General features: G+C 37.7%; 1 protein-coding gene across 1 annotated transcript in view; it reads left to right on the top strand.

Moving 5' to 3' along the window:
* The window catches only part of LOC118002845 (A-kinase anchor protein 6-like), a 286,400-nt gene that overhangs the window by 126,539 nt on the left and 132,975 nt on the right, over positions 1-26,886 (top strand). Inside the window, exon 7 of the mRNA XM_034993450.1 lies at positions 25,793-25,941. Coding sequence (XP_034849341.1) covers positions 25,793-25,941 — 149 coding nt within the window. The remainder of the gene's footprint in view (positions 1-25,792; positions 25,942-26,886) is intronic.

Below are 26,886 nucleotides of genomic sequence, written 5' to 3'. Positions count from 1 at the left end.
GGATTGGACATCATGGCTGCAAGATTGTGGCTAGAGAGGATACTTGAGATGGGTAGTAGAGGGGGCACTGGACTTGGAGCCAGAAACCCCTGGATCTTCCTTTCATTACCTATGTGACTTTGGACAAACTTAATTTATTTGATCTCTGGCTTCTGCATCTGTTCAGTGGGGATAATAATACCAGATCTACCCAAGCACAGCATAAGATTGCTATAATGATCAAATGAGAAAATGTATGTGAAATCACATAAGCCGAAAAGGTATAAGTGTAATTTATTATCAAAAAGTATCAATATCCCATTCTCACTGATAATTGAGGCATTTACTCAGATACCCAGTGAATTGTGAGCTAACACAAGTGAACCACCACATCCAGTTAACCTGTTACTATGCAGACAGAGTCAAATAACACAACAAAATCAATACTTGTTTCAAGGAAAATAGATTATTTGGAATGGAACTATAAAACACAAATATATAATTATGTAAATATAAAATCTTATAGTTCTTTTTACATGTCCACTAAAACGGTGGAGAGTTTCTTTTTGGGTATGGAATTCTGATTAAAAGCAAGATATTTATCATTTAAAAAAATATGGTTCTCTCTTAAGGCCAGTCCTCAAGCTGCAAAGTAAGATATTGAAGACAGCAGTGCATTTAATGCCAATATAAAAATGACTTTGTTCTTTCTGTCGTCTTTTATTCCCACATGTTTCTTTCTGTCTTGGAAATCTACTTAAACTGAAGTCCCAGCAGTCTTTAAATACCAAAGTGAAGACACAGGTGAATCGTCACGTGAAATGTTTTATGTTCTAGATTTGTCTGATTGTTTCCTCACAGTGTCTTGTAACTTTCTCCTCTACCCCCTATTTCCTGTAAACTGTAAATTCTGTCCAGAAGCTTGTCAGAATAAGGCTAAACATTTTTGGCAAGTGTTCTTCCTGTGGCATCTCATCAGGTTGTCCATTATTTGTGACGATAAAGTGGCGACAGCTTACATACCTTCAGGAGAGATTTCCCTTGTAATTAGCAGGCAATCTGGGGGGCAGTGCTTTGACATCATGTGAATATTCAGTTCACCATTAAAAGTTTGCTTAATGGTTTTAGAATCCATGGATGATTCTTTCTGGAATCAGTTATTTCTTTGAGGGTTGTAAGATGGTATTTTTCTAATTCTATTATTTCTTTCACATTTTTACCTGGTATTATTCTTTTATAAAGCTTCCTCTTCGACTTCAGATGAACTACAGTTCCTCTTTTATATTTTTAATTTATTTTTAAAGATTTTATTTATTTATTTGAGAGAGAGCATGAGCAGGGCCGGGGAGGCAGAGGGAGGGGGAGAAGCAGACTCCCTGCTGAGCAGGGAGCCCTATGCCGGGCTCTATCCCAGGACCCTGGGATCGTGACCTGAGCTGAAGGCAGATGCTTAGCCAACTGAGCCACCCAGGTGCCCCTACAATTCTTCTTTTAAAAAGCAAGTGAAATGCCTTGTTTGTCCTCCTTACTTACAAAGTTTTGTGGTAAGGAATTGCTGTAATAGTCACCTTTAGTAGGGAGACTTTTTTTCATTCTCTCTTTTGAGTATAATTACAGATTGATTTTATTTATTCAATATGCTACAATCAATTAGAATAGTTCTTCTTAGGATGCTTAGATTGTCCCAAATTTGCCAAAAGGAGCCTCATCTTGATGGCTCTTACATCCTTTTGACAGATCCCATTAGTCAGTGAATGCTTCTTTGCTTTCTGGCACAAGATGTCCCAGGCTCACTTTATTCTTTTCCTGCTCCAGATTTGTAAAGGGGTTTTTAAAGTGATATGTTCAGCTATTTTTATACAGAAACAAGCTGTACCAGACTGTCTCTTTGCCTCATTCATTCATTTAGCAAGTACTTACTAAGTATCTGCCATGTGTCAGGAACCTGGGATATCAAAATAAATCTGGCTCACATCCTGTTCTTGGGGAGTTTAAAACCTAATAGGATGGAGGAATCATGAATATCTAAAGGTGGGAAAAGATACATGTCTTACAATAGAGGGGCATATCATATGTTGAGGAAACTCAGAGGAGTGGAAGGTTATTGGACCAGTTGGATTGTGTGGGATGTGGAGTTGCAGAGATGGAGTAAAGCTTGGGAAGCAGAGATGGAAAGGCTGCGTACCTGGGAGACATGGCTTCGTCCAATGTGAGTAAAAGTGGGATTTGCTATTTGTCAGAAAAGGAAGTCAAAGAGGGTATGGGGACAGTTGGATTCACTCCCCCCCTCCCCCATAGAGGGATCCACTTATGAACAGTGTTTCAGTACTGTTCTAAGACATTTGAATTCTGTTCTAAAGAAAATGGCAACCACGAAAAGGCTTTTGTTCTTTGTTGTTATTATTTGAATTTTAAACCAGAACAGTGATAGGACAGAAGATGTGCCACAGAAACTTCACAGAGAGGCCTTTTGTCATGTAGGCCATCATAGGGGAAAGGTAATCATACAGGCAGTTGAATGTTGAACAAGCTGGCTAGTAAGAAGGTATAATGACTCAAATACATGGGGCCCTAGCTACTCCTGTGATATGTCTTACGTGCAACAGCAGATCACCAAAATAGTTGTAATGTCACTTCATAATAAAAATTGGTTCAGTTGCCCACGACTATGAAAAACCCCATGCAGCTCACATATCTTTCTCCCAAGCACAGAACTCCTTCCTTCTTGGTTCTTTCTAAAAATCTTGGTCGTTATACCTCCAGATGTTAACTCACATGGTCAGCTTTTTTATTAAATAAGCTACAGCACCTAAGCGAAATACCTGAACAACCAAACACTGCTAAAAATTCAAAGCCTCGAAGCTCCTACGAAATGAGACTTCTTACGCTCTTACTTTGAGGCTACTTAACTGTTGTTTTTGGTACTTACAACAACTTTCATGATGTAGTTTCTCAGCTTAATTTAGTGTATCATGTGAAAGATAAGACAAGCTACTGGAGGCTGTCACGTCAAGAATCGCGAGGATACAGTAGAGGGCATATATTGTTAAATGAGAAACAAGAACTCCAAAATCACTGGGCCTAAAGCTACTCTATGTGATGATGAGCAGCTCCAACACTACCTGCAAGTATAATTGCATTATAATTGGCGTTTATATCTTGACAATCATCCACAGAATCTGTTCTGGATATGAAATACTTCAGACTTCCATCCTAAATGAAAGAAATGAAATTCAAAAAAAAAATTCTTGGCACTTCAAGAGGTAAATTGCTCCATCCCTCTCCCCTTTGATAATTGACAACCTAATTAGATGGGTTTTGGATTTGTAAACTCATCTTAGCAAGTTTGACCATTTATTAAGCATTTTCATTTTCTCTTGGTTCCTTGTGATTTGAACTTTCCTATCCTGTTATATGTTGTTCAACTATTCTTCCCTCCCATGACTTTAAATATTCTGCTTCTCACTGTGGCCTGGAATGTGATATTTTTTCCCCATGTCTGAGCTCAACTGAGTCTTTTATCTCCAGGGTGAAAGTGTCATAGAGACCTGCTAAAATTAAACGTCATCACTTTAAATTAAAATGTGTAGCATGGAGCTATTAAGCCACCAGAAATTTTCCTGTTTGAAATTCATAGACAATCCCAATCTATGTCTTAAGCTGAAGGAATCTCAGGAGACGTTAGTCAAAGCATCCCTGTTTGAATGCCACCATTCATATCTTACCTCTCAGATTGGCAACTTCAGGTATTTGCCAGCACTTGCCAAAGATCTCTGCTTCCTACTAGGACATCACCTCTTTTTCAGGCCTCCTACTGAGATTGTTCATGAGCCTACACTCAACAACCCATTCATTCACTCATTCGTTCAGTATACAATTTCCTGGGCATTGGGTATACAATTATGAATAAAAACAATGAGGTCCCTGCCTTTGTGGAATTTACATTTCAGTGGGATATGGATCAGAAAAAGCAAGAGTGCAAATAAGCAAAAAGAAGTTATTCAGTCAAATAAATATAATTTTAAGATATAGTAATATTAGGGAGAAAATAAATAAGACCTGAGAGAAAGAATAATAGGAGGCACCTGATTTAGATGAGATGATCAGGAAAGGAAGTACATTTAAACTGAGACCTAAAGGAGATATGAAGGCGACAGCCATATGAAAAAGAAAGGAGGAACATTCTAGGCAGAGGGAATGGTGTGTTCATGGTGAGAAGACACTAGGCTCATTCAAGGAATTCAAAGAAGCCTAGCATAGCTAGAATAAGTGGGCAAGGATGAGAGCAGCTCAGGAGTGATGGATAGTCAAGACTAGATAAGGCAGGCCCCTGAAGACTCTGGTATTCAAGGGGAGATATGTTTGCAATATACCAGTTGAAGGCAGAGGTCAGATCTTTCCCTTAAACAGATTTTGAGCATAGTATCTAACACCTCCCATTATGTTGTCAATACAAGGGGGAAATACAGAATAATGGAAATATGAAATAATAATGGAGCAATTTGTTGAAATTTGCTCTTTCACTCTTGGATATATACCCAACAGAAATGCATGCATATTCTCCCCAAAAGACATGTGTAAGAATTATCAGAGCAGCATTACTTACAATAACCAAAAGATAGAATCAACCCAAATGTCCAACAACAGCTGAGAGGATGAATCGTGATCTATTCATGCAATGAGAATTAATGAATTACAGCTACATACAACATAATGAGAGAATCTTGAGTGAAAACACCAAGCACACAAGAGCACATTCTGTGTGATTCCACTTACATAAATACAAAAAACAGGCAAAACTAATCTGTGGTAGTAAGTGGTTAAGACCATGGTTACCTTCGGGAGCTGTGGGGGGAAGGGAGTGTTGGGGCTGTGGGGTTCTAGCCGTGTCTGGTTCTTGACTGGGTGTTGGTTTCATGGGTGTGTGCAGTTTATAAAAATTCATCAAACTATACACTTAAGATTTGGGCACTTTTCTATATGTATTTTATAATTCAATAAAAAGTTTGCACACCATGCACAGCATGGTGACTACAGTTAATAATACTATGTTTTATATTTGAAAGTTGCTAAGAAAGTAGATCTTAAAAGTTCTAATCATAAGGAAAAAATTGTAGCTATGTGTGGTGACAGATGTCAATTAAATTTATTGTGGTGATCATTTCTCAGTCTATACAAATATCAAATCATTATGTTGTATGCCTGAAACTAATATAATGTTGTATGTCAATTATATCTCAATATAAACAAACAAACAAAAAGAAATTTGCTGTGGATAGAGCAATGTTTAGGAATCCTTATATAACTAGTCTTTTGGCTTAGGAGATAACAATAGTTAATTTTTTCACTCTGATCCTAAAATAAAGAGCAGGAAAAGACATAATTGAGGTAAGCAAAAGTGAGAAGAAAGCAGGAGGATATAATTTTTTTCATCTATCCCTAACTTAGAATAGCACTATGCCTGATGTGTACGTATTAAGTAATTGGAGAGGAAAAAAATATGTATTTGTATTTTTTTTTTCAGTCTCCTCCAGATATAATAGCAATGAACTAGTGAGCATTTTCAGGAACAACTAAGCAACAAGCCAACCTTTATGAGCTCTAAGCAGCAGTGATGATGATCAATCTATGTAGTCATAAAGATGATATGAATGTATGGGAACTACTGTAACAGAGTTTTGTGCCTTTGTGTGTGTGTGTGTGTGTGTGTGTGTGTGTGTGTTAGATTCACCAGAAAATAACCCCAGTAGCTCCTTAATATTTGGGGAGCTTGTAGAAAGGAGGGAAGAATTATTGGATATTATCTTAATCGGTTTGGGTTTCTATAACAGAATACCATAGACTGGGTGGCTTATAAACAACAGACATTTATTTCTCACAGTTCTGGAGGCTGGAAGTTCCAAGATCAAGATGCTGGTAGATTCAGTGTCTGTTGAGAATCCACTTCCTGGTTCACTGTGACCTTACATGGCAGCAGGGGAAGGGAGCTCTGTGGAGTCTTTATAAGGGCACTAGTCCCATTTATGAAAGCTCATGACCTAATCACCTGCCAAAGACCCCCATCTTCTAATACCATCACATTGAGGATCAGGTTTCAACATATGAATTTTGGGGGGGACACAAATATTCAGTCTATAGGAAATATGTTTTGAATTTTAGTTTGAGTTCTAGAGTTTCATTTTTGAGGATATTGCAACTTCAGCCTACAAAATAATTTTATTGAAGTTAAGATTTTATTTAAGAACATTTCATTTCGGGTTCTGTGGGCACTATTGTGATTACCATTTTTCATACTCATATACATGCCTGTTTTTTATCCTTGCTCTTCCCTGTCTTTATTCTTCTCATTCCACTTTCCTCCTATTGGGTCTCCCTTTTGGTTGCCATGCATAAGCTAATTTCTAAGGCTCTGTGATCTTCCCTGGCTGTGCAGATTGGGGCCCCATAGGAAATTCCAGCTTCACATGATCTCTTCCTGCCTGATACCCAGATCCCTAGGAAAAGGACCAGGGTAAGCCTTAGGCATAGATGAGGGAGGTGACATTCAAGACTCGGAAGTCTTTTTCAGGCTCTCCTCACCCATGCTGTGAAAATAGATTTTCATCCATAGCTTTTCTTACAGTTATCTTAAAGTTAACTTTCTTAAAGTTATCTTGTAGATTTATGCAAAGAAATGAAGAACATTGAAATCTATGAGCTTGGAGATGACTAACATGTTACGATGTTAATGCCTGTGAATATTTACAATGAATTAATGTATTGATATCCTTTCAATTCAATAGCTAACAAAAGCGGATGGGAGGATGGGCAAAGATAATGGGAGCTTTTTTTTAAGGTTTATTTATTTATTTGAGAGAGAGCGCCAGAGCATATGTGCATGTGAGCGGGTAGAGGGAGGGGCAGAGGAAGAGAATCTTCACGCAGACTTCCTGCGAGCCAAGTCAGGGATCAGTCCCAAAACCCATGAGATCATGACCTGAGCTGAAACTAAGAGCTGGATGCTTAACTGACTGAGCCACCCAGGTGCCCCCATAGTGGGAGCTTTTGTGTGGAGGCTGTTACATATGGCTTTGAAATGTAATGGAATATTCTTATCCAATATTGGGTCCTTGTCTTACTCAGAGTAAGCATCTTGGCTTCCATTAGAATTTCCTAACTAAACACAATTATCTACCTTTACATTTTTATTATAACTTTAATAAATTGATTAATAACCAATATATTGAAAAACACAGGGTTTTTCCTGGAAAAATATTTTGATTTTCCCTAAAAATGTGGTTTTAAATAAAATATTTATTATAAGTTTTAAAATTCTCTTTCTTTTCTTCATCTTTAAATATTTTTCATTTATCAGTGAATCACATCTCAATATGATATCTAGATACAATGTATTTTCCCTCCTTTTAAATACTTTTATATTCTCATCTGTTTTTATGGCATGTTACTGCATGTCTCCAGAGACACACAGCATTTTTATTTTCAAGTAAATTTATATTAGTTACAGTCTCCAGCTGTTTTAGATATAGGATCATTTCCTGTCGGTACTGTTTCCAGGACAATTCTTTTTTCCCCTCACAAAAATGAAAAATGTAATTTAACAAAGACATCCTATAATTGCCTTCATATATAGCAAGGTATCTAGCAATCTAAATACTTATTTTATTTAAAACATCTGTCTACATAATGTCTAGTGATTGTCCAGGGCTATATCATCCTTGGGAGAGGCAGCTGCTGCCATTTTTATTTAATTTATAAGGAACCATCAAAAATGTTTCCTTAATATTGAATATTCTGCCATTATGTCATATGGGAGTTTTTCTTTTTTTTTTCTTTTTTTTTTTTTTTTTAGTATATGTGCTGCCGAAGCCAGCACCCTTTTTATTTATTTTTTTTTTAAATGAGACTAGCTTACCTTTTTGGTGCTTGCAATTAGTTTACTCTTTTTCAAATTGGGAAAGACCATTCTTTTAAAAATCACAATGGAAACATTCTGCAAGAATAGTAAGCTTTTGTTGTATATGTATCAAAGTATCATAATAAAATGGTGGCATGCTCCTCTACTCATATAAATAGGCTTACACTGGAATCACGTTTTAATTGCCACGTTCTTTTAGAGTCATTGGTCTGTAGTGCATTTTTGTTTCATTTATAAATAAAAGTGGGAAATCTTTATTGTGAAGTCATTCTGCTGATTAGAGCAATCAGTTGATATTTTCTTGTTATTTTTCAGAAAACATGTGGAGGAAGATGGAAGCTTTTATAAAAGCTCTTTGTCTTGGGGGTGATACTGAATGTGGCTTATAGAGGAATACATTTGTAAACTCTATTTATTGTGCACAACCCTTGGAGCCTAAGATAAAGTGTTTAACTTTTAATAGATCGTATCAATTTAAGCTCAGCTGAATGCCAAAAACAACAGACACCCAGGCTTACAATAGTATGTCTAAATGAGAAAGTTTACCTTTTCCAGGAAAGTAATGAAAATATTCCTTTTTGGAACACTAAGAGTATGAAAGGGAAATGATTATGGTTCCCTACTGACATACAGTTATGATTGACAGGAAAAACCAACATACGTGCCACCTGAGACATCTTGTTCAGGAACTTTCTGGAGGGTAGTAAATTGGTGTTGGCACAAACACAAAAAAATAAAATGACTTGATTCAGCACTTTTCAATTCTAAATCCCCAAACACTAAAGAAAGAAGTAAATATTCATCAAATGATCAAAATTTATATTGATTTTTATTCTACATTAGCAGCTCAAAGTCGAGATTCTTGACAGGGTAGATGTCGGTTTGAATGATTCTCTTTGAAATGAGGATATAGGCACCGAACTGAGTGCTACCGTGCATTCCTGAGCCACGGGCCCTGATTATTAGAACCGTAGGAGGCTAAATTTTTAAAAGAACAGTATAAAGACACACTTGTTCAGTTCTGTTTTGATAACTAAATTGTTATTATTCATATGTAAAGTAATTCTTGTTGTTCCTGCTTCATTCCTTCCTTTCTATCACCATCTCAGGACAACTATTTTATAAAATTTCAAAGGAACTGGAGTGCACGTTGTAGTCACAGAGTTAATAGCAGTATTTGCCAGCATAATTGTACTTGGGAAGGAACTGCCCGTCCTGCAGGGCAAGAGAAGCTAAGATTGTATCTTCACATTATACATCTTTAATTTTTAGTTTCTGACAGAAAGTAAATAAAGATTTGCTGTAGTGGAATTTGGAAGATGGGAACAAGGGCGCAGCCCGAGAATATAGACACAGACTTGATGCCCGTGTGATTGTGCAGAGATTTGCTAAGGAAACAGTAATGGAGAGACATCAAAATTCTAATCATCCCCTCCAGTCCACACAGTGTAATCACACTCCCTTCCCACTGTAGCTCATGACATAAAATGCCGAATTTTTAATGATTTTAACTACTTGCATTATAAAGAGGAGGATGGTGGTGGATAAGGCTCTCCACAAATGCGGTTGTGTGATATATTTGTTCTTTAGGTTTGTTGGGTGGAGGTGTGGTTGTTTTTAGTAAGCATCTCATCTTTCATTAAAATGGAGGAAGGAGACATTTTTCTTTACACCCAAACAAATGCAGAATACATAATGAAATTAGCATTCATGTTAATTTTTCCACTTTGTTTAAATGCTTACCATTTAACAAATATCATTAAGGACATAGCTTTAAAATGCAATTTCCTAAACATTATCATGAATTTTTTTTTTTTAAAGGATTTTATTTATTTGAGAGAGAGGGAGAGAGAGCACAAGTGGGGTGGGGGGAGGGGCAAAGGGAGAGGGAGAAGCAGACTCCCCACTGAGCAGGGAGCCAGACTTGCGGGGGCTCGGTCCCAGGACCCTGAGATCATGACCTGAGCCAAAGGCAGATGCTTAACTGACTGAGCCACCAAGGTGCCCCATCGTGAATGTTTTTAATGACTTGCAAACAGCATCAAGTCAGTAGAAATAAAGATGGCGTTTTAAAGATATAATATTTTTCACTTAAATCAGTTATCTTTTGCAGTTGTCTGATTTGATTATCCATGTATCCATGAATGTAAATATAAATAAACCTTGGGAACCTAAGGCTAGGTTTTCTGGAGCTGCCAATATGGTCATAGGAGTTTTGTATCCTAATGTACAAAGATTAGTATATACAGTAGTCTTTGCTGAGTATAATATTGAAGTAGCTTTGAGACACTTGTTAAATATTTGATGTATATTTAATTTTTAACAATGGGAAAATATTTATATTTTTAAATACTTTTATAACCCTCTTATCCAATGATAAAAAGAGCATTCTAACAAACTTACTGTTTCTCTGTCAACATTTTTGAAGTGTAATATTAGTTTTATCCTTAGGTGAATATTTTAGCTCCTATTATTTAGTGTAATTTTTCTGTAATTCTAAGTTATAGGTTCCCTGAAGGCAGGCACCATGTCTGACCGAGATTTGTAATTGCACAATATCTTACACATAACCCTGTCAAGATGTATTTGTCAAATGAATAAATGAAGGCCCTTGATCAGTTTTACTATAAAAAATACATTGTTCCTTAGTCCTGTGACTCCCTGCTCCAATTCTGTAGGAGAAGGAGGCTTTGCTATTCCACTTAGTCGTGCACACAGGACTGAAAAACAACGTGAGATTCTCATCTGCTATAATGCCAAATGTTATCTGTGTTTAGCCAGAATGTAGCTAATAATAAATATCTTTAGAGAGTTCATTTCTGCACAAGGGAAATGCACTTTAATTGAGGTGAAATTGGTATAGAACATTAGGTAAGTTTCAGGTATACAGCATTATACTTTAATATTTGTATATACTACAAAGTGATCACCACCGTAAGTCTACTTACTATCCAAAGTTGTGCCCCTTTGTCCATTTCACCTCTTGCCTTTCCCCTTCCCCTCTGGTAATCACCAGGCTGTTCTCTGTATCTATGGGTTTGCTTTTGTTTTGTTTTGTTCGTTCATTTGTTCTTTAGATTCCACATATAAGTGAAATCATATAGTATTTGTCTTTTTCTGTCTGACTCATTTCCCTTGCAAAATACCCTCAAGGTCCATCCATGTTGTCTCAAGAGGCAAGATTTCATTATTTTTTATGGCTGAGTAGTATTCTGTTGTATATATATATTCCATATCATCTTTATCCATTCACCTATTGATAAGCACTTAGGTTGTTTCCAGATCTTGGCTGTTGTAAATAATGCTACAGTGAACACAGTCATGCATGTTATCTTTTCAAATAAGTGTTTTTGTATTCTTTGGATAAATACCCAGAAGCAGAATTGCTGGATCATATGGTAGTTTTATTATTAATTTTTGAGATGTCTCCATACTGTTTTCCATAATGGCTGTACCAGTTTAAGTTCTCACCAAGTGTATGAGGGTTCCCTTTTCTCCACATCCTCTCTGACACTTGTTATTTCTTGTCTGGTCCATCCTAACAAGTATAAGCTGATGTCTCATTGTGGCTTTGATTCACATTTCCTTAATAATCAGTGATGTTGAACATCTTTTCATATGACTATTGGCTGTCTGTATGTCCCCTTTGGGAAAATGTCTGTTCAGATCCTCTGACCATTTTTTAATTGGGTTTTTTGTTTTTGTTGTTGAGTTGTATGAGTTCTTTATCTATTTTGGATTTAAACCCCATATTGGATATACGATTTGAAAATAACTTCTCCCATTCAGTAGGTTGCCTTCTCATTTTCATTTGTTGCTTTTCTTGGCTATGCAGAAGCTTTTTATTTTGATGTAGACCATTTGTTTATTTTTGCTTTTTTCCCTTGCCTTTGGAGTTATATCCAAAAAACAAAAACAAAAAGGACCCAAATTGCTAAGACCAGTGTCAGGGAACTTATCACCTATGTTTTCTTCTGAGAGTTTTATGGCTTCAGGTCTTACATTTAAGTCTTTAATTCATTTGAGTTAATTTTTGTGAATGGTCTACTATAAATAAATGGTCTACTATAAAATAATGGTCTACTTTCATTCTTTTGCATGTGACTACAGTTTTCCCAATACCATTTATTAAAGAGACTGTCTTTTCCCCATTGTATATTCTTGCCTCCTTTGTCAATAATTAATTGATCATATATGTGTGGGTTTATTTCTGGGCTCTCTGTTCTGTTCTGTTAATCTATGTGTCTGTTTTAATGCTGGTACCATACTGTTTTGATTACTGTAACTTTATTGTATAGTTTGAAACCAGAAAGTGTGATACCTCCAGGGATTGATTGATTTTTTTTATTTGTAATCTTCTTCAGTTTCTTTTATCAGTGTCATACAATGTTCACCTCTTTCACCTCTTTGGTTAAATTTATTCCTAGGTATTTTATTCTTTTTGATACAATTGTAACTGGGATTGTTTTCTTAATTTCTCTTTCTTACAGTTCATTATTAATATGTTGAAACACAACATATTTTTGTATATTGACTGTGTATCCTGCGCCTTTACTAAATTCATTTATTGGTTCTAATACTTTTTTTGGTAAAGTTTCTAGGCTTTTCTATATCTAGTATTATGTCATCTGCAAATTGTGAGTTTTACTTCTTCTTTTCAATTTGGATGCCTTCTATTTTTTTTTTTATTTGTTTATTTTTTTTGCCTACTTGCCGTGGCTAGGACTTCCAATACTATATTGAATGAAAGTGGGGAGACTGGGCATCCTTATAGTGTTCCTGATCTTAGAAGGAAATCTTTCAGCTTTTATCCATTGACTATAATGTTACCTATAGGTTTGCCATATATGGCCTTTATTATAGTGAGATGTGTTCCCTGTATACTCACTTTGTTGAAAATTTTTATCATAAATGGATGCTAAATTTGTCAAATGTTTTTCCTTTTGATATCTGTTGAGATGATCATATGATAATTACCCTTCATTTTGTTAATGTGGCGTATCACATTGATTGATCTGTGAATGTTGAACTATCTTGCATCCCTGGAATAAATCCCACTTGATCATCTTGTATGATCCTTTTAATGTATTGTTGAATTCAGTTTGCTAACATTTTGTTTAAGATTTTTGTATTAATGCTCATTGGGGATATTTGCCTATAATTTTCTTTTTTGTGTGTAGTTTCCTTATCTGGTTTTGGTATCAGGATAATGCTGGCCTTGTAAAATGATTTTGGGAGCTTTCCATCCTCTTCAACTTTTTTGGAAGAGCTTGAGAAGAATAGGTATTAAATCTTCTTTGAATGTTTGGAAGAATTCATTAGTGAAGCCCATTGGTCCTAGACTTTCATTTGTTGGGAAGTTTTGATTACTGAGTTAATCTCCTTTCTAGTAATTGGTCTATCCAGATTTTCTATTTTTTCATGATTCAGTCTTGGAAAATTGTATGTTTCTAGGAATTCATCCATCCCTTCTAGGTTGTCCAATTTGTTGTTGTATAGTTGTTTATAGTAGTCTCTTATAATTCTTTGTGTTTCTGTAGTATCAGATGTAATTTTTCCTATTTCATTTCTGATTTTATTTATTTGAGCCCTCTTTTTCTTGGTGAGTCTAGTTAAGGTTTGTCATTTTTGTTTATCTTTTCCAAGAACCATCTCTTAGTTTCATTGATCTTCTCTACTGACTTTTTAGTGTCTATTTCATTCATTTCCAATCTGATCTTTATTATTTCCTTCCTTCTATTAACTTTGATTTTTGATTGTTCTTCTTCTTCTAGTTCCTTTAGATGTAGAGTTACATTGTTTTTTTGAGATTCTTTTTGTTTGTTTCTTGAGGTAGGACTGTACTGCTATAAACTTCCCTCTTAAAGCTGCTTTTGCTGCATCCCATAGATTTTGGTATGTTGTATTTCCATTTTCATTTGTCTCCGGGTATTTTTTGACTTCTTTGATTTTTTTGTTGACCCATTGGTTGTTCAGTAGAATGTTGCTTAATCTTTATATATTTGTGATTTTTCTAGTTTTCTTCCTGTAATTAATTTCTACTTTCATATCATTATGGTCAGAAAAGGTGCTTGATACGATTTCAGTTTTCTCAAATTTGTTGAGAGTTGTTTTGTGACCTAACATATGATCTATCCTGGAGAATGTTTCTTGCACACTCGAAAAGCATGTGTATTCTACTTTTGGATGGAATATTCTGTATATATCTATTAAGTCCATCTAGTCTAATGTGTCATTTAAGGCTGATATTTCCATATTGATTTTCTGTCTGGATGATCTGTCCATTGCTGTAAGTGGTATTAAAAGTCCCCTACTATTATCTTATTGTTGTCAGTTTCTTTCTTTAGGTCTTTTAATATTTGCTTTATATATTTAGGAGCTCCTATGTTGGGTGCATAAAAATTTACAAATGTTATATCCTCTTGTTGGATTGACCCCTTTGTCACTATATAATGGCCTTCTTTGCCTTTTATTACAGTCTTTGCCTTAGAATCTATTTTTTCTGATATAGGTACAGTGGCACCATTTTTCTTTTTATTTCTATTTGCAGGGAATATCTGTTTTCAGCTTTTTACTTGCTGTGTGTATCCTTAGATCTGAAGTGAGTGTCTTATTGCAACATGTAGGTTGATCTTTTTCTTTTTATTCATTCAACTACTCTTTGTCTTTTCATTGGAAAATTTAATCCACTTATATTTGAAATGATTATCAATAGGTATGTATGTATTGCCATTTTGTTGATTTTGTAGTTCCTCTCTGTTCCTTTCTTCTATTGTGGTTTGGTGATTTTCTTTGTTTTCTTTAGATTCTTTTCTCATTATATTTTGTGTATCTATTGTAGATTTTGGCTTTGTGGATATCATGAGATTCACATGTAATATCCTATGTATGTAACAGTCTATTTTAAGTTGATAGCATCTTAAGTTTAAGCACATTCTGACAAGTCTACATTTATACTCCCCTCCCCAATGTGTTCTGTTTTTGATATACTCGTTTACATTTTTTTATTTTGTGTATCCCTTAACTAATTATTATGGTTATAATTAATTTTACTACTTTTGTGTTTTAATCTTCTTATAGCTTTCTAAGTGGTAATCTACTACCTTTACAGTATATGTGCTTTTGCCAGTGAGAGCTTTTCTTACACATGTTTTCTTGTTACTAGTTAGTACCTTTTCTTTTCACCTTAAAGAAGTCCCTTCACTATTACTTGTTAGGCCAATCTAGTGGTAATAAACTACTTTAGTTTTGCTTGTCTGAAAAACTCCTTATTTTTCCTTTAATTCTGAATGATAGCTTTGCCAGGTACAGTATTCTTGGTTTGAAGTTTTTTCCTTTTGCCATTTGAATATATCATGCCACTCCCTTCTGGCCTGCAAAGTTTTGGCTGAAAAATCAGCTGATAGCCTTATGGGGGCTCCCTTATATGTAGCAAGTTGTTTTTCTCCTATTGCTTTTAAGTATTGTCTCTATCTTTAACCTTTGGCATATTTAATTTCAGTCTTTCTTGGTGTAAATCTTTTTGGTTCACCTTATTTGGAACTCTCTATGCTTTCTGGACCTGAATGTCTATTTCCTTCTCTAAGTTAGGGAAGTTTTTAGTCATTATTTCTTCAAATAACTTCTCTATCCCCTTTTCTCTCTCTCTCTTCTCCATCTATAATGCTGATGCTATTCCTTTTGATGTTGTCACACAGGTCCCTTAAGCTATCTTCACTTTTTAAAGTTCTTTTTTTTTCTTTTTCAGTTCTATTTGGGTGAGTTTCACTGCCCTGTCTTCCAGGTCACTGATCCTCTCTTCTAGTTCTTCTAGTCTGATGTTGAACTTGTCCAGTGTATTTTTTAGTTCAGCTATTGTATTATTCAGCTCTGTGAGTTCTGTTTGGTACTTTCTTATGTTTTCTATCTCTGTTGAAGTTCTTATTGTGTTCATCCATTCTCCCAAGTTCATTAAACATCTTTATGACCATTATTTTGAATTCTTTATCAGGTAGATTACTTATCTCCATTTCATTAAGGTCTTTTTCTGAGGTTTATCTTGGTCTTTAATTTGGAACATATTCCTGTGTCTCTTCATTTTGCTTGACTCTCTGTTTTTGTTTCTGTGTATTAGATGAAACAGCCACCTCTCCAAGTCTTGAAGGAATGGCCCTGTATAGGTGATGGAACTTATTGTCCAATTTTGCTCTAGCTTTTAGTTGTTTCTCAGACTTTTGTGATTATCTAAGTAGCCTGATTTGTTGTTGATAGTTCTCTGCTATTAAGAGTGTGTGAAAACCTCTCAGTGTTCCAAAGGGAGGGATCTAAGACAGTGCCTAGTTTTAGGGAATTGTAAGCCAGAACTTCAGGCAGCATCTTTTAAGATATTTAGATATCTACAGTCTTGTGGGTCTGTAATCATGCTGATTTCTAGACCAGGAGATCTGGAGGTATCCTTTGGGCAGCAGTTGCAAGTATCATGGCTTTAGATATGTGTATAAGCACCTTTCTGGGAGGTATCAGCAAGCTTTGGTGAGACCAAAGGAGGATGCAATTATTGTATCTTCCCACCCATGTTCCCTGGGGGTACCTCTGTAGCTTCTGGATATATGGCATACCTAAAATCTGCCCCTCAGGCCTGAAGCTCCAGGACAAGAAGATAGGGCTTTGTTACATGAAGACTGGAGGTATATTATAGTCTTGTGTTTGTGTAGTGCCCTGGGGGTGGTAGCCTGCCAAAGACTATCTATTCAATTGTTTCAGATGTATGGGAACCAGAAATACATTCCCCTTGGCCACCAGAGCCAGATGCTCAAGGAGCATCCCCTGTGTGTGTTTCATGTTCCCACCAGATATGGTGGGGTGGAGTGAGACTTGAAAACATGGGGGAGAGCACTCAGCCAGCCCTGCTATGGTGCCTGAGGACTCATGGCTGTGGTGTGTGGGGACAGTGTGTTCAGCCAGGCTGGCCATGGCTGCAGCTACTGGGGGTGGGCACTCCCACCAGAGCTAGCAAGCTAGGAGGTGATATGAAAATGTACCTCCACAGGGCAAACACCAATAAGACAAAAACAGAATGCAAAAATGGTGCCCACTAGTGCTTTTGTCCTCAGAGAGAATTCTAACAGCTTCTTGCCTTTCTGGAAGACACTTTAATATTAACAAATGAATTTCCTTCCCTTATGGTTGAGGTGCCTTTCAAACTGTTGCTTTTGTGCTAGGTCCCTAGGCTACTGGGTCTGTCCATGGGCCCTTTAAGAGTAGATTTTAGGGGCGCCTGGGTGGCTCAGTTGGTTAAGCGACTGCCTTCGGCTCAGGTCATGATCCTGGAGTCCCGGGATCAAGTCCCGCATCGGGCTCCCTGCTCGGCAGGGAGTCTGCTTCTCCCTCTGACCCTCCTCCCTCTCATGCTCTCTGTCTCTCATTCTCTCTCTCTCAAATAAATAAATAGAATCTTTAAAAAAAAAAAAAAAAGAGTAGATTTTACATTTGCTATAGCCCTATGGTTCTCCTAGAAGTAAGTCCCATTGGTTTTCAAGACCAGACACTTTAGGGGCTCATGTCTCCATTGCAGTTCCCAATGGCTAGGGTGTCAAAACCCCTTGCTCCTTGGGGATAAGCTTCATATTACGAGATCCCTCTTGACTGTGGGTCATGGTGTTACAGGGTTTTTCCTCTATCGGTGCCTGCTGTTTTTGGTCACATCACTTTGAAGATTGAAGAGGAAAACCAGACACAGTGGTGGGCAGCAAAACAAGGTTTACTGAACAATAGCAAAGTGATAGTACAAAGCTACTGAGGAGGAAGGGAACCCAAGAGGTTTTATGGGCTTTAGGGGTTTTTATGGATTTGTGGGCAGGCTGTTTTAACCGACTGAGCCACCCAGGCGCCCATGGGCAGGCTGTTTTAATCTGACTAACCCTCCCTGTGCCTATCATCTAATCAGGTTGTTGTCATCTATCTGTCACATGGGAAAGGGTGGAGGGTTCCTTCCAGGGTGGTATAAAATCTTTGTGAGGGTGGTTTCCTCTTAGGGCAGGGGCCTCCTGTCCCTGCTTGCCTGCCTTCCAATTCTCCTTCATCAGCGGCACCTAAGATGAGATTTCTTTCTAGACTGTGTCTCTGCCTATCCCACCCCTCTCAATATGGCCCTTTTATCCTTTGCCGTGGAAGTGCTGCTCAGTTAGCTTTCAGGTCCTTTTCAGATGAAATTGTTCCATATGTAGCTGTATATTTGTTGTGTTCATGGGAGGAAGTGAGTTCAGGATTCTTCTATACTGTTATGTCAAACCCTCCTCAAAGGAGATACACTTTGAATTCAGTCCCAAAGGTGAGTTATTAAAGGAAATTATGAACCACCTACTATGATGACAAAGGCAAAAATGTACCAAACAACCAGGATCTTGAGCAGGGGGAGAAAAAAACAGTAGCACTGTAAAGGTGATAGCTCTAAATCCAGGAGTATGGGGAGCTCTACCAAACAAAATCATGGAGATTCACAAGTGTAGATTCTCACCAACCCTGGAAGTCCTTGTCAGGACCCATGGGGTCTTGAGACCTGTAGGTGCTTCCAGAAGAAGGGGCAATCTGGGCCAGTTGCATGAACGGGATACAAGGCGGTGGGGGGGTGGTACGGGGAGAGAAGTCATAGTAAATATATAAGGAAGAGAAAAAGGAGTGTGCTTAAAGATACTACATCAAAGGTTAAGAGAAGTCTGTGTAGTAAAAGTAGGAATATATTTCCAAATGACAAAGTTATTACCGGAAAAATACAGTCTTCTCTTTCTCTCACCCCCCTCATTGTATAAAGGATTTTCCTAACTGTGGACTCTTCCAGAAACAAACTATGGCATTGTTCATGTCTCCTCCAAAAGCTTAAATTACTCTTCCTTTTTTTTTTAATGAGAAATCAGATTTTATTAAGCTAAAACAAGTTCCTACCCAGAAGACTTAAAACTTGTTTTGAAACGCATTGTGAAGATTACCACATGAAGACAAGAGCTAAAGTTTTCATTCTATATGTGTGTGACTGTCCTGGTTAGTTTCTAATATAATATATGACATATAAGATCACTCTGTTAGGGCGCCTGGGTGGCTCAGTTGGTTAAGCGACTGCCTTCGGCTCAGGTCATGATCCTGGAGTCCCTGGATCGAGTCCCGCATCGGGCTCCCTGCTCGGCAGGGAGTCTGCTTCTCCCTCTGACCCTCCCCCCTCTCATGTGCTCTCTCTCTCTCATTCTCTCTGTCTCAAATAAATAAATTTTAAAAAATCTTAAAAAAGATCACTCTGTTAGCTGAATAAAACATTATCAAGTGATTCTTGAATTAAAGAAGATCTTCTCCTTTTTTTTCCTAGAGAAAAGAAAACAAGATACATATTTCAATAATTTTCTTTTGTCCAAGAGAAAAATAGCCTGCTTTCTAAGTGAGAATAAAGCCCAGAGTTTCAGAAATCAAGCTGCGGCTGCCGCAGCCTTCAAGCAATCTGTTTTATGTCTCTGTACGTTTTAAGCCATTTCAGATTTTCAAACTCAGTAGGATTTATCCAACCAATTTTTATAGAGTGATTGTCCTATACCCTGTGCTGTGCTGGGTGCTCTTGATACAGCAACACACACATAGACAAACGTCCCTGCCCTCATGAGGCTTCTAATCCACTGGGGGAAGATGAACAATACAAAATAAGTAACACATTTTGGTTAGATACAGCAAATATGTATGAAGGAGTATAAGGATTGCAGGGGGAGGCGGGTGTGAGTTGAATTTTTAAGCAGGAGATCAGAGAAGACCTGAAAGAGGAGATGACATTTCTGTGGAGACCTGAGGGGGGTTAGGGCCTGAGCTGTCTTGCACACAGGGTCAAGTGCTCCTAGAGCATGCCTGCTAGCCCTGCTGGAGCAGGTCAGGATAGGTTGAGGACTGACGGCTGACCATTGGCATGGGGAATGTGGACAAAAGCCTGATTGGAGTGTGTTCAAGAGAAAATGAGAGAGGAATTGGACATGGTGAATATAGAGAGTGTATGTAAAAGTGATTTTGCTGTAACAGAGAACAGAGGTATGGGGCTTTGGCAAGAGGATAGATCAGTGTCAATTGATATCTAGGGATTATTTATTATCTATCCTTTTTTTTTTTTTTTCCTCACCAAGGGAAAAGCAACGGCATTTTTCTGGCTGATGTGCTTGTGCTGATGAGAATAATACAGAGGAGAGAAAAAAACTTGATGCAGGAAAGAAGGGCAATTTACTGTAAAAGTGATCATCTTTATGTAGATAAGAGGAGGTCTGGTGCACAGGTGAAGGAATTGGTCTTAGATAGAAATATGGAAAGTTTCCACAGAAACAGGGGGGAAGGAAGAGGATGTGGACCCAGATGCAAGTAGGCAGGTAGCTATAGTGGGAAGCTATGAAGTACAGTGTGAATGAGAAGACAGACCTCTAACAGCATGAGTTAAGAAAGAGTGAAATTAATTTTAATGTTCTCAGGATACTTAACCCAGAAAAGGAGGCTGGAACATGCAGTGATGATGAAATAATTGACATTTCTTAAATAAATTAGTGCTTTTTAGGACCAGGGTAAGGGATATGTCTATATGTGATTATAAAAGTAATTATGTGTTTAATCCCTCAAGATTGTTAGGGAATTTAACCCCCCAAATTTATCACGGGTTAGCTATTTTGTTATTAGATACCATATCAGGGGGAAGTATATGGGTGAGTAATTATTCAGGCCCCAAAGAAGGTTATTGAATTTGGATCACCACATACAAAGCCAAATTTAAATGAAATATTTTAGCACACTGTGTCTTATGTTCTGATTAAGTTATTAATTTGTAGTCTGTATCTAAAGAGGAGTATCCCTAGTGACTTAGGCTCTAGGTGCTTATAAAACAAAGGGGGAAGCATGCTATTAATGATAAGCAGTGGAGGAATAATACTCAACCTCAGATGAGAAGGCAGTGTTTCTAACTTTATTATGAGTATTAGTCTGCTAGGATGGCAATAACAAAATACCACAGACTGGGTGGCTTAAACAACAGAAATTTATTTCTCACAGTTCAGGAGGCTGAAAATCCCAGATCAAGATGTTGGCAGGTTTGGTTTCTGGTGAGGCATCACTCCTTGGCTTGGAGATGTCCACCTTCTCGATGTGAACTCGCATGGCCTTTTCTTTGTGTGATACTCTTCATCTTATAAGGACACCATTCCTATTGGATTAGGGCCCCACCCTTGTGATGTCATTTAATCTTAATTCCCTCCTTAAAGACTCTATCTCGAAATATGGTCATATTGAGGGTTAGGACTTCAACGTATGAATTGGGAGGGAGGGGGGACTCAGTCAATAACATTATATTAAAGGTTTACTAGAGGTATAAGTTACTAGAACCTCTTAGGCATTTATTTGGGACACTGGCCTGATGGAAATTTGATTCCCTTCTCAATGCAGTGTTCTCAAAGTATATCAGGAGGTAGGAGCATTATGAGCATATTTGGACTAACCCATCAGATGAGTCTCTTGCCATGACAGAAAAAGGGAGATGGAAATAGATGAAGGTCATCACGGAAACAGTGACATCTTCTGCTGGCATGTTGTTACATAGCATCCAAATTTCCTAACCTGACATCCTCTACAGCCTATCCCCTTCACTGTTAGACTCTTCATCCAAATGCCCCAAAGCTCCAGCCACCATTCCCTGAACATGCCGCATCCTTTCATGACTCTAGGCCTTTGAACAGACAAGTTACTCTGCCTATAAAGATAATCTATCTGCTTCTTCACTTGACAAAATCTACCCATACTCCCAGATCTGGTTCAGATGCCACCCCTCTCAAGCTTTTATTGCCCATTCCTTACTTTCAGACAATTATTTTTTTAATTCCCATCCTCCCCCACATTCATTTCACTTGGCATACTTGTAGCTATCTATTGGCATAACTCTTTCCTCCACTCTACTGTAGTCCCTTGGGAAAAGTAGTCCCTTCTTGTTTTATTCTTCTTTGTACCCACAGTCCCTGGTGCAGTTCCTGACACATGATAAAGACTCAATGAACATATGAGTAATAAATGGATGGAGGTATGGATGTACAATTCAGTTGCTCAACAATTATTTCCTGAGACCTTCTTATGTTCCAGATACTGCCAAGGTGTGGGGAATACAAAATAGCAAAGGAGATAGACAGACACAGCCTCATTATGGAGCTAGGAGTCTGGAGTCAGAGACAGAAAAAGCATAAACCAGTAAATACAAGAATTTTAAATTGTGTTATGTTCTGGGAAGGAAATTAACACTGTTCCAAAAAAGAAAAAAAATAGAGTGAATCTACCTTTGATAGGGTAGTGAGGGAAGGCCTCTCTGAGAGATAAAATGTCAACTGAGAGCTGGAAGACGAGAAGACATTAGTAAGAGAATGTTCCAGAGAAAGAGAATAATATGTGCAAAGGTCCTGATACAGGAAAGAGCTGTTTAAAGAACTGAAAATAGGCAGGGATTACAGGGCATGGTGAATCAAGACAGAGACAAGTAGAAAATGACATCTGAGGTAGGCAAGAACCAAATCTCTTGGGGCATGGAAGTTTTGGGGTTTTGTTTTGTTTTTTTATTTTTGTCTGAATGCAGTATGAAACCAACTTATGTTTTATAAAAACCACTGTGGCCACTGTAAAGGAGGGTTGGAGGGGCAGGAATGGATGAGGAGAGACGCACGTTAGAAGATAATTGTTGTACCACAGGGGAAAGGGGATGAAGGCTTGGACGAGGCTGGCAGGAATGCAATTGGGCAGACAGACTAGAGAGACATTTTGGGAGAGGAATCAATGAAATTTAGAGAGTAAATGGCTGGGAAATAAGAAAAGGAAGAGTTAAAGATGGCTTTCAGTTTTCTGACCTGAGCAACACATGGTGCCATTTGCTTGAAAGGAAAGACCTAAGTACAGGAAGTCCTGGGGGCTGTGGTGACGATGAGAATTGAGAGTTCTGTTTTGAATTCTTCTGCCTAAAATAAATCCAAGTAGCAATGTCAGGTGGTTAGGTTAGATATGTAAGCATGGAGCTCAGAGGAGAAGATTGGAAGCCATTACTACATAGACTGCATTGAAAGCCATGGAAAATAGTATAAATAAAGAAAAGCAGTCCAGAATTAAGCCCTGAAGCCACAATAACCAGTGATCTCAGCTATGATTCAGAAATCAATCAATGAAGCATCTGTAAAACAGATTTGGGGATGGTGGAGAAGGAAAGAGGGAGAATGGTAGAGAATCCATCACATTAGGTCAGCCAGGGGGTAATGCAGACCTCGAGTAGAATAAGTGAGAGCTGATCCTCTTTCTGTCATCATTTACGCTCTCCCATCGCATTCTCATTTCATCTCCTAATGTCAACTGTTGCTTCTAGGATTATATATCGGGCTTAATATTTCCACTTGCTTACTGAACATCTCATTTTAGTATTCCAACAGTCCCTTGAACCAAAAGACTCAAATCCAACTCATCTGTTTCACTCATCCACAGTGCTCTTTTTATACACCTACTCCCATTGATGGCACCCTGGGCCTCTCTGACCAGGAAGTAACAGACTGATCTGTCACTGAATCTATTCTCTTTTATTCCTTTTTATTTTCCTTAATGAGTAAGTTGCCAATTCTGCTGATAACACAGCAGGAATGTTATTTAATCAACTGAGCTACTATTTGTAAAATATAGTCCAGAAATGTCCACTACTATCATAAGTGCTAATAAATAAAATCCTTTTAGTCAGAGATCCAGTATTACTATTTTTTAAAGAAGTGTATTTTCTTCAAATCTTCCTCCTAAAAATTTATCATCAGACTAAGATATAATGTATGAGAAAAATTTAACCAGTCTGCAGAGAGATTTAGACTGGCAAAGCCATTCAACCTTAGCAGAAGGAGCTACTTTGGTTCTATTTTTATCATCACGTTTAAGAATGAATCACTGAAAGCAGAGAGAGAAATCGAGATGGAGAGGAAAGACTTGGGCCATCTAATTCATCTCTTTGTTAGTGCAGGGACGTTTCCTATGTCAAATGCCTTGAGATATTGTGCAATAAAAGTCTTACATTGAAACATTTCAATCATTTTCATAAGGTGACTAATTATCTTTCAAGTTGCTCTCAGCATTGTTCTCTGGACTCTTTTCCATGAATCCCTGTTATATGAGAGGTGTGTCCTTTTGTACACAGAAACGGCCTAGGATCTCAAAGGGATGAGTTCCAATTATTTTTCCCTCGTAGTGATGTCTACATTAAGTTGACCTCACTCTTGATGACTCTTCTTGTGACCAGTGGCACACGTTTGTGAGATCATTATCCAGAACAAGGAGTGGTCCAGCTTGTTGCCTTAGGTTGGTTAAAAACTAATGAGAACCTCTAGGGATCAAACATGGCTTTTGGCACCGAATGGTGGAGATACACTATTCAAATGGGGTTTTCAATAGAATACTTGATGTGGGATGATCTCCACATTATCCATACAGTCTTGAGGGGAAAGGTAGAAAAGGGTTGGCCTTTGGGAGGATTATTGTTTTTCAGTTCTTTGACTATGTGTTACTAATTAGTTTGGGCAAGAAAAATTCACATGAACCAAACACAGATTACAGTTTTTAACTGATTTCTGAAACTTCAATGATAAGAATATAGTAATTTTCACATTTTTTGGAAGTTCTTCCTCCATAGTCTACAGAATTCATAATTAGCTGCTTGTAGAAGGCAACAACATAGGAACTCCAGAATGGCTTGAGATCATACATTTCATAAATCACCCTTTTCATTTACAGAGTCCTGATTTGCTCTTTTAAGCAGCTGCCACTTTATAACACTGTTTTTGGGGGGTTTTTTTTCTTCCATGGTCAAGTCTATAAAGCCAGAGATGAGGCAAAAGGCCTTGGGTGGCTCACAAAAAGCAGAAGGTCATGTCTGACTTGGCTTTTCTTCAACATTATAGAATTCTGGCAACTACCCAACAGCTGACCCAGAACTGCTTTTAACACAATATGCAATTAAATTAGAAAGAAGTAGCAGTTTTAAGGCTTATCAGAAATGTGAACAGACGTGCTTGGATTTAGTGAAGTAGGGCCAAAAGAAAGAAGAGTTCTTTTGCTCCACAGTGCATACGAACTCAGCATTTCTCCCTCCCCGTTACCATGGGCAAGCATTCCTGGTCTCATCTGGTGTTCTGGGGAACCCTAAAGCCACAGGGATCATAACAGCTGCAATAAATAAAGCATTTATTCAATACATTTCCATGCCAAATATCATTCAGCATTCTTTTGGCCTTGGTTTGATAGAAAACAGCATGGTGAACTTACTACCTCTCTTTACTACAGTAAGCCCCAACTAACTCTAAAAGGTGTAACAATTCAAACCAACATGTAAGCAAAATCAGTATCCCTTCTGTTTTAAAATTAAGATAATAATACAGGAATAAAGGAAGTCTGTTGTCACTACTAAAGATCTATTACAATTGGTACTAGGCTTTTTTTATTCTTCTCAGGGAAGATAATGAGAAACGTTCAGAATATGTGTCCATGCAAATGTATGGGTAGGAGGGAGATCTTTAAAAAATAAATGTTACATATGTGGCAATATGAGGAAGAATATTATTAAGGAATTTCACAAAATTTTCATGTAAAATCTCATCATACAGTATTATGATCTCAGGGATATTTGGTGATATTTACTGAGTCTTCTGAGAGTTCATTTATTCAGGTCGTATTTTAAGGAGGAACTTATAAGATTCAGATCTAAAACATAATTCTGTACTATGCCCAGCTGATCCCATTAAATCCAACCCAAAAAGGAGCAGTATAATGATGTGAACAATTCCCATTCTTTGAGTTGTTACACATCACTTGAAATGCATTCCTTCTGGATTAACAGCAGTTCCTCTTTGTTTCTCTCTCCAGGCTGAGGTTCAACTATGCTACCTGGAAGCACAAAGAGATGCTGTTGAGCAGATGTCCCTCAAGCTCTACAGTGAGCAGTACACCAGCAGCAGTAAGAGGAAAGAAGAGTTTGCCGATATGTCCAAAGTTCATTCAGTGGGAGGCAATGGGTAGGGAGCTATTTTTTGTTGTTTGACTGTCACTAATCTCTATTTTTCGATGATTCTCCACTGGTGGGTGTGTGGCAGGCATTTCCTCCTTAGCAAACAGACCAGGAGAGGCTCGGGAGAGTAGGCATGTATGTCCTGTTGCATTTGTGTGAGAATGGAAGACTGTGGATTTTATCAGTCCCTGTCATCTAACCCAGAATGTCCTAACTTGGTGGTTCTTTTTTTTCAAAGCAGCCTTTTTGCAAGTTTCAAATCTCTGTTTCAAAGCAGAGTTGGTAGGAGTGTTTGTGGGACTACACTGTGCCCATGGTGTTGGTCTTTCTTCTTCACAAATCTTTTTTTCCGTGTTTTTGCCCCTTTTTAAACTTTACCACTTATTTTAAAGTCTATCCAAGGAACTTTTAGAATATCAAAAGCTCACTGGAAATTTGGTAGCACGTAATTTTCCTGACAATGTAGATATTTAATAATTCTTTAGAGACCCTGGGTTAGCCAGTTGGCTTCACGTAAAGTCAATTAGAATAACAGACTAGCACTAGCATTGCCTATGGTACGAGAAAGGACCGAACAACTTTGGTGACCCACCAGTTTCATTCAGCCCGAGACATGTGGCTGTATTTACCTTATACTAACTCTCATACTATGAAATAATTACCTCATGCATTCAGGTATTTCCAAATGGCTTTAAAGTTATGCAAATATTGTGCATGTATACATATATAGTTTTTCCTTTTTCTGTCTTTCCTGGTTCAATTCTATTATTTTATAGGTAATTATTAGAGAGTAAATTTAGGGGCGCCTGGGTAGCTCAGATGGTTAAACGTCTGCCTTCGGCTCAGGTCATGATCCCAGGGTCCTGGGATCGAGTCCCGCATCAGGCTCCCTGCTAGGCGGGGAGCCCGCTTCTCCCTCTGCCTCTGCCTCTCTCTCTCTCTGTGTCTCTCT

The sequence above is a fragment of the Mirounga leonina genome, unplaced genomic scaffold (genome assembly GCF_011800145.1).
Source record: "Mirounga leonina isolate KUSES-001 unplaced genomic scaffold, KU_Mleo_1.0 Mir_83, whole genome shotgun sequence".
Lineage (NCBI taxonomy): Eukaryota > Metazoa > Chordata > Mammalia > Carnivora > Phocidae > Mirounga > Mirounga leonina.
This window is presented reverse-complemented; position numbering and strand designations above follow the sequence as displayed.